Source organism: Lathyrus oleraceus, chromosome 5 (genome assembly GCF_024323335.1).
Source record: "Lathyrus oleraceus cultivar Zhongwan6 chromosome 5, CAAS_Psat_ZW6_1.0, whole genome shotgun sequence".
NCBI classification, from domain to species: Eukaryota; Viridiplantae; Streptophyta; class Magnoliopsida; order Fabales; family Fabaceae; genus Lathyrus; species Lathyrus oleraceus.
Genome location: NC_066583.1, coordinates 354219663 through 354234503, shown reverse-complemented (window position 1 = coordinate 354234503; position 14841 = coordinate 354219663). Strand labels below are relative to the sequence as shown.

Below are 14841 nucleotides of genomic sequence, written 5' to 3'. Positions count from 1 at the left end.
ATTCGAAATGACTGATTTAGGCAAAATGACATACTTTCTAGGGATGGAGTTCAGATACTCTGAGAAAGGTATTATTTTGCATCAGCTCAAGTATGAATTAGAACTTCTGAAGAGATTTGAATTAGAGAATTGTAAGATTGCTGTCACACCTTCTGATACAAATCAGAAGCTGGATTCTGACTCTGATGGAAAGGATGTGGACGCTACAACCTTCAAACAGTTAGTTGGTTCTCTGAGGTATTTGTGCAATACCAGACCTGATATTTGCTATTCAGTTGGGATGGTTAGTAGGTTCATGAGTAAACCTAAGTGGTCCCATTACCAAGCTGCAGTCAGGATTCTGAGGTATATCAAGGGAACTCTGAAGTATGGAGTATTATTTCCTTCTGGAAGAAAGGATGAGTCAGAACTTCTGAGTTATTCAGATTCTGATTGGTGTGGAGACAGAGTTGATAGAAGAAGTACGTCTGGGTACTTATTCAAATTTCTGGGAGGTCCCATTTCTTGGTGCTCCAAGAAGCAACCTGTTGTGGCGTTGTCAACTTGTGAAGCTGAATATATTGCAGGTGCTGTTACTGCATGCCAAGCTGTGTGGATTCTGAATCTATTGCAGGATCTGAAGATTAAAGTAAACAAACCTCTGAAGCTGATGATTGACAACAAGTCTGCAATCAATCTTGCCAGAAACCCAGTGTTGCATGGGAGAAAAGTTCAGAGGGGAGTGTTAGAAGTTGTACACTGCAGCACTCAGAAGCAGTTGGCAGATGTTCTGACGAAAGCTATCAAGACTGACCAATTTCTCATATTAAGGGATGGAATTGGTGTTACAAGTTTTGATGGAATATGAATTAAGGGATGGTATTAGATTTTATTAGATTTAATTCATATTTAAATTGTATTATTTTCTTAGCCCCTAAGTTTGTTAGAGGGTATTTTAGTATTTTATCCTATTGTAGTAACCCTAGTTTTAGCTTATAAATAGGGTGTCAATCATTGTAACTTTTAATCCTTTTTGTAGCCGTCATTCTCTTAATAGAATATTCATCTTTTATTCTACCTTTGCACCAACACTATGAACTAAAGAATATAATTGAATCATTTGTTAAATAAAGAATATGTATTTTAAAAACAAGGAAATCATACTTATTAAAAATTGAAATAAAACTTTAAGGACAAAACGAGAGAAAAAGAAATAACACATATTTGTGGGTTGTATCTCACACAATATTTATTTATGTCCTTAACTTGACAATTTAGTTATCTGTTAGGGTGACATATATGATACACAAAATACATAAACTTTCTTCTTACTTTTGTTTGGTAGGAACCCCATGAACTTGAGGTATTGATGATATTTTTTCTATAGCTCCTTTAGCTTGATAGTTGCGAACAAACATAAATGACATCCAATACTTTACCAATTTCTTCTCTTCCATCTTCCTTGTTGATAAAATAACTTTTAGGTATATGCTTTTGTTGAATATGTTCATGTTGGATATCTACGTCTAAATCAATTATTGAATTTGAAGTTTCATCCAAAACTAGATCATCCTCAATTTACATTCTTACTCTTTTCTCAAATCTATTGTTCACCTCAGATTCTTCTATTCTTGATTCAGTTTTTTCATATGATGGTATTCATTTTTCTTTTCTTTTTAGTTTTCAACTTCTTCTTTATCGACTACTTCCCCTTCATATTCGACTTCTCTCTCAATTTCATCATCCCTAGGACTATCCAATGTATTTCCATTAAAACCTCTACTTGATTGAGCTGCTACTTGTTCCGATAACTTTTCAATTTGATTTTTAATATTCTGCATAGATGCTTCAATGTTCTTTGGATACTTCAAATGTTCTTGTTTATTGCTTCCAAGTTACTTTAAGTCATCATGAATTAGTTCATAGTCACTTCTATAAAAGATGGTTTCCTTAGTGGTGGATCTTAAGTGACTTTCATTACTTTAAGGTTGCTTTTAGCAAACTTCTTCAATTCGTTAAAAGTCTCTTCTATAAGGGATGACTTCCTTGGTGGTGGATATTGAAGAGCTTTTTGGATAAAATTCTTGTTACTCCAATTAAGATTTGAATGATCGTCCCACCATGGATTCTTGTTACTCCAATTCTTGTTACTCCAATTAAAATTCTTGATCTTTTCCTTCATAACGCACCTTTGCAATGTATCCCTCTTGTACACATGGCCATTTGCGTGACCTTAACCATAAAAATCACATCATAATGCCATAAACGGATTAACATTTGCTGGAACTAGAGTTTAAGCAACAATTTACTTTGATAAAGTTTTAAGTTTTGCTAACAGAGTAAGTTCAAAATCAAGTTCCATCATACATGTCTTCCTTTACCTTACATACAAAATCAGAAGAAAAATACCTCAGTAGCACTGACTAGATAAAAACTAAGTAAGAACAAAAATCAGAAAACTAGAATAAAGTGAAAAATTAAAATAACACAAACTAAAAATTTAAAATAAAAAGCATAACACAAAAATTTGTTACATGAATCTGGCCTTTTGGGCTCCAACTCTGCCTCAACCGCTCTTGATCCTTCAATTAAGTTTCTTGCAAATAGAGACAAACTTTTTGAAGACATTGGTTCATATAGAAGGTTGATTGACTGCTTACTCTACTTGAACACAACTAGATCATATATCACATGTGCTGCACAACAATTGAACTAATTTCTTCACAATTCCACCATGTCAGATTATCAATCTGCTTCTAGGGTCATAAGGTACTTAAAACATTGCCCTGACTGAGGTCTGGTGCCTCCTAGAAATTTTGACTAACAAATTTTGAGCTATTGACTAACAAATTTTGAGCTATTTAGATGTAGATTGGGCAAAGTCTATTGATTTTAGAAAGTCCATATCAGGTTATTGTTTATTCCTAAGGTATTCCTTAATATCTTGGATAACAAAGAAGCAACAAACTATATTTAGCTGACGTGGTTGATGCTTTTGATGAAAAATTTAAGTGTCACGTGTTTTAGGCCTCACGTGTTGTATTTGGGACAGTCAAAACGCGCTACACATTGCTTCCAACTCAAATTTTTACGAGATGACAACATTTAAAGATATAGTATCATCTTGTTCGAGAAAAGGTTCAACAAGGTTTATTAAGACTTCTTCCTATACCATCGCAAGATCAACTGGTTTATTAAGACCTCTTCCTATACCATCACAAGATCAACTGGCTGACTTTCTTCAAGACTCCTTCCTGTACCATCACAAGATCAACTGGCTGACTTTCTTACCAAGGCTCTACCATTTCCCAAGTTTAATAGTTTCATTTCCAAACTTGGCATGGTCAAAATATATCATGCTCAACTTGAGGGCTGTTAAGACTATAGTTTTCAGCATTTAATTTGTTACTTTAGCACATAAATGCAACTGCTTTAGCCTGATACAACCAACCAGTATTGCACATAGAGTTAGTTATATATAAATGAGTTTGTCATTTGTGTACTCTTTTTTTCTAAGTTTCCATTATGAATTCAGTAGTTTAATAATATCATTATAAGGTCAAATTCAAAGTAATGTCATGAGAGTGTATGTTACAACTGAATTCACCCGAAAAACAATAACCTAACCAAAAGATTTTCATATTACATCAATAGCCTATTAATCCTGCTAGACAAATAATTTGATTACTCTCATCTCTCCTAAAACATTATGTTCTGGCTATCAAATAAACCCTAGCCTTTATAACAGATCCATTCCCAAGCTTAAATCCAGGACTAACTGGAAACCCTACAACCTGACCAGCCGGCACCCGTCCACCAGAAAATTTCACAACACCATCCATATACTGTGGATGGAATTCAGCTCCACGACTTGCCTCAAATTGACTCGGTGGAGGATTCAACGAAAACGCTAGCAAATGGAGCAACCACACAGTCTTGGCCAACCCTAAAAATTCATTGTAGAACTCGCTCCTTGGGTGGTTTCCTGCTTGGACTTGACTATTCTGCTCCAAGTTACCAAACAAGGACTCCTCCATCTTGGGATGAACAATGGCAAGGTACTTCTTTGAACAAAATTTGCCAAAATGACACGTAGGTAAAATCCCAAGAAGCTCAGCAGGATCCATGGACTTCATGTCTCTGTACTGAGTGAAGCAATCGCGACGAAACTGATCAGGGTTGAGGAGCGAAGAGAGGCTACCATCCATGTAGAAAGTTTCATGATCAAACCCTTGAAAGATCTTCCTAGATATATAAGAATCAAGTGCATACTTAGCATGATGAGCTGATACAATCGATGAAGTCGAAGCATTATGATATTTGTCAGTAGAAGCAGTAGCTGCTTCGATTGAACGAACAGCAGCTGTTATATCCCAATGTGCATTGTGCATTAGAGATAAAAGCATAGATGTGAAAGATTTTGATGCTTCTCTTACTTGCACCATAGTTGTTTCAAACAGTTCTTGTGTTGGCACTGCTGCAATTGCTGCATAATAAATTTCACAAAAAACCCAGTAACTCTGTATTAGCTTGAATCAGCTTCTTAAATCCCTTAAAGTTGTATTCTAAAAGCTAAACCCAAATGCACATGCATAGAATCACTTTGAAAAAAACACTTCTCTACTTGAAAGCATCAAATCTAACTAAAAGTCTAAACCAAAAAAGTAACTTTTTTTTCTGAATTATCCAAATTCAAACATGAAACACAACATTTTCATTAAAAAAAAAAAATCTATGTTAAAACCAAAGTGATATCCATAATGTACCTTGAATTCCTAGTTTTCTCTTAGACTGAGATCTTCCTGGTTTCTTTTCACCACTACCATTACTTGAAAGAGCAACAACACCTTCAAGCTTCTCTTTCAAATTCTGAACTTCCAAATCCCTCACCTTCACCTCATTCTTTAACTCCTCCACCACCGCCTCATACGGCGCCACCACCTCCCTCACCGACGCCACACCAAAGCCTCTTCTCCTACTACTCTTCTTACCACCGCCATTCCGACGGAACCGTTCCCTCAATACAGCAAGCTTCCTCAGCTCAGAGACCACGGCCACGTCAGCAACCCTCATCTTCTCCGCGTCCCACGGTGAATGCGCTTCTTGTAACTTCACGTACGCTCTCTTCATAGACGACACCGTTTCGAAAACTTCCTCCATTAACACTTCCATTTGCTTCACCTTCAAAATCTTCAACCCCACCATTTTGTCTTCCTTGAAATCGTCATTCTTTTCCTCAAACCCTTCATCTTCATCATCATCAGCATCATCATTATGATAATTTTCTTCTTCTTCTTCGTCTCTGTTTTCTTCTGATTCGTACGGTGAGTCGTCTTCAACTACCTTTCTTACTGGAACAAGTGGGTTGAGAAGACACGAAGCGGTGACCCTTTGGATCAGATCGGAGAAATTTGAAACCTTTCGCGTCATTGGTTGAGTTTGAGACTGAGTCAGTGAGTCAGAGTCAGAGTCAAAGAGAAAGAAGTTAGAAAGTTTCAGAAGTGTTAGTAGAAGGTGAGTGCGACCACTGAGTTGTATAGTGAGTCAATCAATAATTGTTGAATAAAAAATTAGGCATTGCATAACGAACACGTGCTGGGTATGACTAGCTGGTTTAGTGTCGGAACAACCACGAGGAGGGTGCGTAGGATAAGATAGTTACCCAAAAAGCGCAAAATAAAACAAGTCATAATCACTAAGTGTTTAGTTAGATTAAATAAATGTTTGGGGATAGGATGTGAAATGGAGGTGTGAGCCCCTGTTATTAAGATGACAGAGAAAAGTTGGTGGTTCTTATTGGGGTAATTAAGGAAAATGAGTAATGAAAAGAAAAATTGAAATAAATGGTAAACTTAACCAATGGTTTTGGAGCAATAGTGTGTGTGTGAGTGGGAGATTTTGGTGTGCAGTGGTGAGAGTGGCGGTGGTAATGTGAGAATAGAGTAGATGGAATCATATGGTATGGAAAAAAACTGCCAGTGGTGGAGATGAGTGGGATATGGTCTTACTAATTGCTGGTAATGAGGTTTGGGGCATTGTCCTTTTTGCCAAGTGTATGAAGAAAGAAGATACTCTTATAAGGGTGATTTTCTAAGTTTATGTTTTTCTATTACAATGGTATTTAAGTTTTTGATACGTAAATTAGGGATACATTTATCTAATTTTTGAATTAGGTATTTATAATTCCAACATCTCTTTGAGAAGGATGTAAGTCATTTTTTCTATGACCTCGACCACGTGCGGTCTGATTATGACTCATTAGCGAGTATGGTGGGTGACTCATTCCTCTAATATAAGAGATGTGTTTAGTCGATCAACGAAATTTTGGATTATTAAGTTATGACAAAGATATTCATGTTAGTTGTTAGAAACAAGCTACATGAGTTACCTTCTATCATGTAGGGGGAACGCGGCGAACTTGTCCCACGTGTGACAAGTGTTCGACCTCACTCAACCTCTTTTTAATTATTTTTGTCCCTGTTACTAGATGAGGGGCTAATGGATTGAGACCATTGATACTTAACGAGCTTGGACTATAATGTAACATTCCAGAGTCCTTCAAGTACGAGATATGTAAGGACAAAATGCTTAAAGAATGGCATAACATTTAATGATGATAATGATTACATGCATAGGAAATGACGGACTAATATGAGACTTTCACCTTATGGAAAACATCTAAAACTAGATCTTTGATGTTCTGACATAACTTTTGGCTTAATGTTCTAACATAAATCCTTACTTCCTTTTCATAATTTCTCTATTTGAACTTGCTCAACTCGTTATTGTTCTTTCTTCAACTCATTGTCCTTTTCAATTTCGGTTTATCCCACAAAGCTTCTTTTTTTTCCAGTTACTTTCTCTATCCTTCTCAATATCTTTCTATTTAAGGGTATGCTTTTATTAGGGAGTACGATAAGAACGAGAATTCGGTTGAACTTGAGACACGTGATGAGAGATGTAAGATGTGGAGTCGTTGCATATGTGGATCGATGTGCTTACATGTACAATTATCTGCGGATGATCACATAGTGGTTTTGATTATGACAACACCTAATGTCAAACGGTGTTTGATGGAGTCCACGAGGATCTTTGATCAAACAACCTCTGGTGTTGGTGTATATCAAATAAACTATATCTAGCCTCGTAAGTTAGAAGAAATGAGTCCCAAATGAAGTGATGAATCAACAATGAATCAAACAAGGGATCTTGAAGCTTTAAGATTGTGAGAGATAAGAAGTGTGAAAGCTCGTCTGCTTATGTGTCTGAGTGATTAATGTATTTTAAAAGTGTAAGAGTAACTCCTAAGATACTAAGACAACTCTCTCTCTCTCTCTCTCTCTCTCTCTCTCTCTCTCACACACACACACACACACACACACACACACACACACACACACACACACACACACACACACACACACACACACACACACACTCAAATGTTTTTGAAGCCTCTCTCATTTTATAAAATCACCTAAAAGTGTTTTAAGCTCGTGCCTAAGTGATTAGTTTAAACTTTTAGAAGTGATTTTTACAATAGATAATCGATTAACATATTCGGGTTAATCTATTAACTCTTTTGTAACGCCTCTAAATTATTTAAATAAGCTTTTAATTGATTAGCGACAATGTATTTGAAAACCTTTCATATTTGGCATATCTAATCGATTAATCATAGGTCTTAATCGATTAGATGCATTAAAAAGCTCATGGATAGCTTTCCTTTTTGAAACATATTTTCTCCTCATTACAAAATACACCATAATTCATTTTGAATCTATTTTATTCTCACTTTCTACTCCTTTTCTATTCTTTCACTAAAGTTGCTTTAGTGTCTTGTGAGAGTTTGGTTGTACTGGTGTTCCTGTTTCTATTATTATTAATCAAGAGTGTGATTCTCTTGTTTGATATTGTTTAGTTCTTGAGATTATTTTGGTAAAATATCTGCTCGATTCTTGAGATTATCCTGGTAAAATCTCTATTCAGTTTTTGAGATTGACCATTTAAAATTTGTACTTGGTTCGTGAGCTCAACCTATTAAAAGTTCTATTTAGTTTAGGGGATCAAATTATGTAAAATTATCATATGTTCTAAGAAGGTTTGTGGGTATATCTAAAAGCTCGAGACTTTTTATTAGTGAAATTCTCAAGAAGAAATTATTGGGGATAAAGTAGGCCAAATGGTTAGCCTAAAGCCATATAAATCCTGGTGCGATCTCATTATCCCTATCTCTTTAACTTTTGTCATTTAATTTTCCCTCTTCTCTAATTATTTTTCTTCTATTTTTCTGCTACTTTATATGTGCTTATATGTTTAACTAGCATAAATTGTTTTTAAGAAAATATTTTTTTAATATTAATCACGATTTCTAAAAATCAAAGTTCATCCACCCCTGGTGTTTGGAGCCACTCGTTCAACAATATAATGCACACGAGACGAGAAAACATGAAGGTTAACTTAAAATCTATGTACATGGAAATGTTTGAGATTGACGAGAGTAGTTCTAGCAGTAACTCAAGCAATGGATCGTGTAGAAATAGTAATGTTCTTTTGGTATTTTCCTTTTTAAGATCGGTGAGACCATCAATGTCATCTACTAACATAAGCATGAAATACTTATGCGGTGAAGTAGTACACGCAAACTTTGTTTACAAAAATTGAAGTGAGGATAAAAGCTTTTAAGGACAACTTGAATATATTCTTCATAGATAGCAAAAAAAGATGTCTTACTAAAGCTCTGTATGGTAGGAGGAAAGGCATGTATGAGGCGAATACAACGGGTAGTAAATGAATACTTCTACATGTATGCACCAATCTTGTCGAATCTAGGGGTGGATATTTCCTTCTCTCTATTGGAAGATAATGTCCTAAAACTATCAATATTTCCTCCTCACAACTTCATCCTTTGTGAGGGGTTAGAGATTTTTTGTGGGGCTTTGGGATCAAACCTACTGAAGCTAGCTAAAATATACCCACCAAACGCATTACACGCTCGAAGGTATAACAGAGTCGCCACCAAATTTTATTCATCTCAAAAGATAGGGAAGGGAAAATATCGATAAAACCCAAGGGAAAAAAGAAACATAGAAACGAGTATGGGAGTCGGTTATGCAATGGGAAGGTATTAGCACCCCTCATATCCATGGTACTCCATGGGAACCATTTTAAATGATTTTGCTTGGATGGGTGTTGTAATCTTCATGTACCTGAAAAACAGTAAAGGGTTAGAAAAGAATGCTAGAAGAGGATTATGGCCCTCATGCTTATGTCTTCTCATGGTACAATGAGAAAGTTAGAGCCTCATAGTTTGGAGAACAAAGACTGAAAAGGGGAGGGAGGAGAGAAGCATGGAGAAAGGTGCTCGCCAAAGATTCGCATCCTCGTGCTTACGTATCCTCATAATGCAATAAGGAAGTTAGAGCTCCGAAGTTCGGATGACAAAGACTGAGAAAAAGATAATGATTGGGGATGGTGTTTAAAACAAAATAAAAAAGGGGTTAACCATAAAGGTTTGTCCGAAAGGAAAAGGATTTTCAATGGTGTTTAAACCAACAGAAAGGGAAAACTTGTCAAAGTCGGAGACTCACATGACAAGGGATTTACCAAGGCACATGGACTGATATGGTAAATAGAAGGTGTTTAAACCAAGGAAAGGGGAACTTGTCAAAGCCAGAGACTCACATGACAAGAGTCTTACCAAAGCACGGGGACTGACATGGTAAAAAGGGAAGCAAAAACCTGTCAAAACACTGGGACTCATATGACAAGAACCTTACCAAGGCACTGGGACTGATATGGTAAGTAAGAGGGAATAACCATAAAGGTGTCAACCCAGGAAAAATGATTGTAATGGTGTTTAAACCAACAGGAAACATGTCAAATCTGGAGACTCACATGACAACAGTCTTACCAAGGCACATGTACTGATATGGCAAGGAAGAGGGAATAACCATAAAGGTGTCAACCAGGGAATAACCACAAAGGTGTCAACCCTAATGGTGTCAAAACCACGAAGATAAAGAGACACAAGGGTTGGTTGCATACTTAACAGTGAATTAACATGGAATTGCACTAAAGTCCATGAATAGAAATGAATACTATGAGCAGCTAGGGTTTACATCCTGTGCATAGAGGTACTCTAGACAAGGGTAGGTAAGATTCCCTCTCATCATTTTCTATTGCTTAAGGCTCATGGTATGCAAGCCTAGTCAATGATTAACAAGTTGTTGAAGTAGGTTCCAAAGATGCTTGTGGGGATGAGTAAGATGGTTTACTGTTGAGGAGAGATGTGATCCACTGAGGGTCTTGATCTTGTTGGGAGGTTGAATGCTCCAAGGTGACAAAGGCAAGTCCCATAAAGTGACCAAGGGACTTATGGTCACTTGACAAAGACAAAAGGAAAGAATAATAGATGAAATGATTTATTAGATCTAATGTGAATTGGATCAAGCCAAATTATAGGAAATGATTGATGAACAATTAAAGATGCATGATCATACAAAACTAACATATGGTCTCATTGTTAGGTAGTGAAGCGCCACGAAAAATACAGAGTCGCCACCGGATTTTATTTATTCCAAAGGAAAGGGAAAATAGCGATAAAACCCCAAATAAGAGAAATGGTCTCGCAACCAAGAGCGAATTTGGAAGTCAGTTATGCAAGGGGAAGGTATTAGTACCCCTCACATCCATGGTATTCCATGGGAACCACTTGCTCGTATCAAATGTGTATGGATGTTTATTTATCTGTTTATTGCTTGCTATTGTGAGCGAGATGAAAGAATAAGATGGGAGAGAAAATAAGTTTTAAGTTAGTGTGCTCGCCAAGGATTTGGGCCCTTGTGCCTACGTATCCCCATACGTGCAATAGGGAAGTCAGAGCTTCGTAGTTCGGCTCAAAAATGGAGTATTTGTTTGGTGTTTTTACTGAACAATATTGACGTTCGTGTGCTACTGTTCACTTGCTTGTATACTCTATCATAGAAGCGGAAAGTATTTGCTTGTTTGCGGTAAAGTGGATACATTTGGTTCACACTCTAGCAGTTAAACATTACTTGCTCGCACATGGAGGCTTAAGCTTCGTTCACGGTAGAACGGAAGTAACACGTCCTTATTGAAAGGTTTTGAGTAGAGTGCACTAAGGAAAAAGATGATTTGATTTGTTGGGTCGATTTTATGCATGGAGACAAGCATTATACCCTTGGCTAGATACAATCAACGGTCCAATAACTCGGGAGTCGAGAGGACAAGTTATCCTAACCACTATTTTTCATCCAAAGAAGAGATTTGATTATGAAAGGAGTTTGTCAAGTTTAATCGTTGGAACTTAGAGGGAGACAAGTCTCTAACCCTTGACTAAGTACAGTCAACAATCAAAGTACTTGGGAATCGAGAGGACAATTGAGTCCTAACTATTCTTTTTCTTCCTCATAGCGCCTAGATCTAACTTGTTTGAATCATTAGATGTCTTAGGGGGGAAAGTCAAGTGTCAGGTCCTCAAGCTAGGTACGGCCGAGAACCCAATTACTTGAATGTTGTATACAAACACGTACACCCCATTTGCATTCCAATTTGTTATGAAAATGTTTTGAAAAAGGAACTTGACGTTGAATCAAGTGTTTGAATTTATTATGAAAATGGTGAATGAAGGAATGGGGATGAGAGATCGAATGAGATCGAGAAGAGAATGGAGAAGAGGTGTGAACAAATGGATCATAGAGTGGATGGAGAATGCTTGATGTTGGATCAAGTATTTACGTTGCAATGGTGTGAGTTTTATTCAAAAAAATAGTTTGACTTTGAATCAAGTACCTTTTGTTTCTTTTGAAATGCTTTGATTTATCGTTTTGTATTTTTTATTTAATTATTAACATGTATGGTAAACTAAGCTAGAAAGCAATAAAGCTAAGCTATTACATGATTAAGGGGTGGGGGGCATTTGACCCACAATGGGGGGATGGATCCATACAATACAACATAAGGAAATGAAAAGAAAATACGAGTTATGAACTACTAAACTATGTACCATGCCTAAGGCATACAAGTGACATGGTACTTCAAGCAATACAAAGCTATTGAATGAAAATGGAATGGTTAGGAGCATGGTTAGCTAAGAGTGAGCTTGCTTCTCCAACTCATGTGTGACAACACAAAACAACAAACGAGTTAGCATTAGATAAAGTCGAATGAATGAAAATGATGCAATAATATGTAAGAATTCTCAATGGTTAAAATCGTCTCAAAAGGTAATGGATTTATCAATGAAAAGTAATCAAAGATCTATCCTATGATCATGGCAAATGAACTTGGGCATACAATATATTCATCACCTAAATTGAAATGGGATTTTCAATTTAATCAAAACGATCATAAACCAAAGAAACGATTAAATAGACAATTAAAGTGGTTATTAATTCTAAAAGTAAAAAATCTATCTAAACATGAATTAGGATCACAAATTGATCAAATGGAAAATTAACAACCTACATGAAGGATTGACTCTAATGGACATGATCATACAAATCAAACACACGATAGTCCAATCGAATGAAAATTCAACCTAAGGTCTAATCATGATACAATCCACGTGAACCACACTAACCTCAACAAAAAATTCACAAAATGAAATAACCAAAATCTAATGACTAAAGTCTAATCATGGCATGGTAATCAATCATGACTTAATTCTGAAAAATTAAGAAACTAATCTAATCTAAAAAATTGATTAAACCTAATTTATAACTCTAATTATCTAATCTTAATTACTAGTATTAATCTAATTGCTCACTAAAACTATATTAATTCCTAATTGGCAAGGATCAAGAAAATCCTATTTTTAATCTTAACAAGAAAAATCAGGAGCTAACTAACAAAATTAAGCAAGATTAATATAGGTTAACAAATAATTAATTATGGATTAATTTGGATTAAGGAAAATCATGGGCCAAGGGGGGTGTAAGGCGGATGAAGGTGTGATTGAACATGAAATCCTACTTGGGCCAAAGGCCTAAGTATCCAAAGCCATAACCGGTGACCGAATAATTAACATGGAGACTGAGAATTTGTTTAAGAAGCCTAGGTTTCTCAGCCACTGCGCCGCCCCCGATCACCGCGGCATCGCCGAGAAAATCTCCACATACTCGATTCAACTTGCCTCCTTATGAATCTCAAATGAGCGAACAACAACAAGAACGGGAAGCTGAGACTCAAACGTCACCGTCGAAACCGACGGGGGTTCTCATCGCGCGTGAATCGAATGGGTCGGAGGAAAAGATGCTTACCGATTGACTCCAGCGTGGTGGCTATGGATGACCTACTCCTTCCGTCTTCTTCTTGACGCCTTCAATCTCGCTTCGGTTACTTCATCGTTTGTGCTTGACCCTCGACCAAAGGACACCGCACGAGCGCACAAATTCACGGTTAAGATGAAACTGAGGTTTGCGCCTCGTCCCAACGTCGTTGCCATCACCATTCCGTCGTCGAGGAAATGGGGCTCAATTTGGTCGGATTCGTCATAGACTTTGTTCCTATTTCGTTGCGGGTTTGTTCAAGAATGACGAGGGCGAGGTTCTTCCTTTCGCAAAACCGTGAGTTTCTTTTTCACTCTTTTCTTCTTCTTCTGTTTTTGATTTTCCTTCCTTGATTCTGTTTTCGACTTCTTCTTCTCCTTTTCTGATTTTGTTTTCTTCTTTTTCTTTTGGTTATGCCGTTTTTGTAAATTTTTGGTGTTATGGTTGCCGTGAATGTTATGATTAGTGGCGGTTGAGAGTTACGCGAAGTCTCATTTTTCTGCCGGGAAGTCTTATCGTAGTGATTGGAAAACGAGAGGTTCGGTTGGAGTGAAAGGTTGAAAAAGTTGTTGTTAAGAGGGAGTGGAGAGTGTGTAGAGGATGAAGTTGTTGTGAGTTAGAAGAAGTGGAATTTCAGGGTGAACCAGGTTCTGTTAGGGAGAAGGAGGTTATGACGCGTGGAGAATGGAGTTAGTTGGGTTCTGTTATAGGTTGGTTAGAGGTTGAGAAAACAGTTGCAGGGTTGATTATCCCTGTTCTATCGGTTAGCAACTCAGTTTGAATTTTGTTATTTGTTAGAGGCCTTTTATGGTTGAAGGTGGAAAAAAATGAGACCCTTTTAATCGTGAAGGTATGAAATTATATATTTTTCAGATCTTCTTTCTTTTCATTCTTCTGTTATGACTCTTCCTGTTTTGATTTTAAAGGTTTTATGAGAGTTCGAAATCAGTTGGAAATTCGGTTACGGCTTGGGAGTTTGTTATTCGGTTGGTTGATACAGTTGAAGAGTGTTAGAGGGTGAAGAGGGTGAAGAGGAATCCTATTCCGTTATGACAGAGTGGTTAGAAGACTTCGAGATTGGTTCAAGAGTGGTTCCCGGTTGTTATGAGTTTGAAGGTTGGTTATATGACTTAGGGTTGAGTAGGTATGCTCCAATGTTTGAGATTTATGAGGTGGATGGTGAGTTACTTCCCATGTTGACATTGGAAGATCTCAAGGATATGGGAATTAGTGTTGTTGGTTCAAGAAGTAAGATGTATACTGCAATTCAGAAACTTCGAAAAGGGTTTCCATGATCATGATTCATGACATCTTGTGATAAGATCCATCTTCAACCTATGTAAGTATGAATGTATATATGTATGTATCATGTATGTGTAATGTATAGTATTAGTTATGTATATGTGTGTAATGTGAATAGGTTGTTGGAACAGGTTGTTAGAATTTGATGCCGTTAACTTTACGCAATGCTGACAGTTAGTTTTGAACATGACTTATGCTATGATGAAGGTTAGAACAATGCTTGTTATGGTACTGAATTTTGGTGATCCATTTATGCAGGTTAACATTT

At 36.7% G+C, this 14841-nt stretch overlaps 1 protein-coding gene across 1 annotated transcript; it reads right to left on the bottom strand.

Annotated features, from left to right (window-relative positions):
* Window positions 1-3517: 3517 nt before the first annotated feature.
* LOC127084638 (protein GRAVITROPIC IN THE LIGHT 1) lies at window positions 3518-6009 on the bottom strand. Its single transcript, XM_051025128.1, has 2 exons — window positions 4746-6009; window positions 3518-4465 (listed from the first exon to the last, which is right to left on the bottom strand). Exons 1-2 carry the CDS (start codon window positions 5407-5409, stop codon window positions 3687-3689), a joined length of 1443 nt encoding a protein of 480 aa, XP_050881085.1. The 5' UTR covers window positions 5410-6009; the 3' UTR covers window positions 3518-3686.
* Window positions 6010-14841: the final 8832 nt, after the last annotated feature.

What these genes read in the sequence shown, in the direction of transcription:
- LOC127084638 (XM_051025128.1), bottom strand. Translation starts at nt 5,409, where the DNA reads ATGACGCGAAAGGTTTCAAATTTCTCCGATCTGATCCAAAGGGTCACC. An exon ending in GAGAAAACTAGGAATTCAAG is followed by an intron (nt 4,466 to 4,745) that starts GTACATTATGGA and finishes TTTATTATGCAG; the next exon opens with CAATTGCAGCAGTGCCAACA.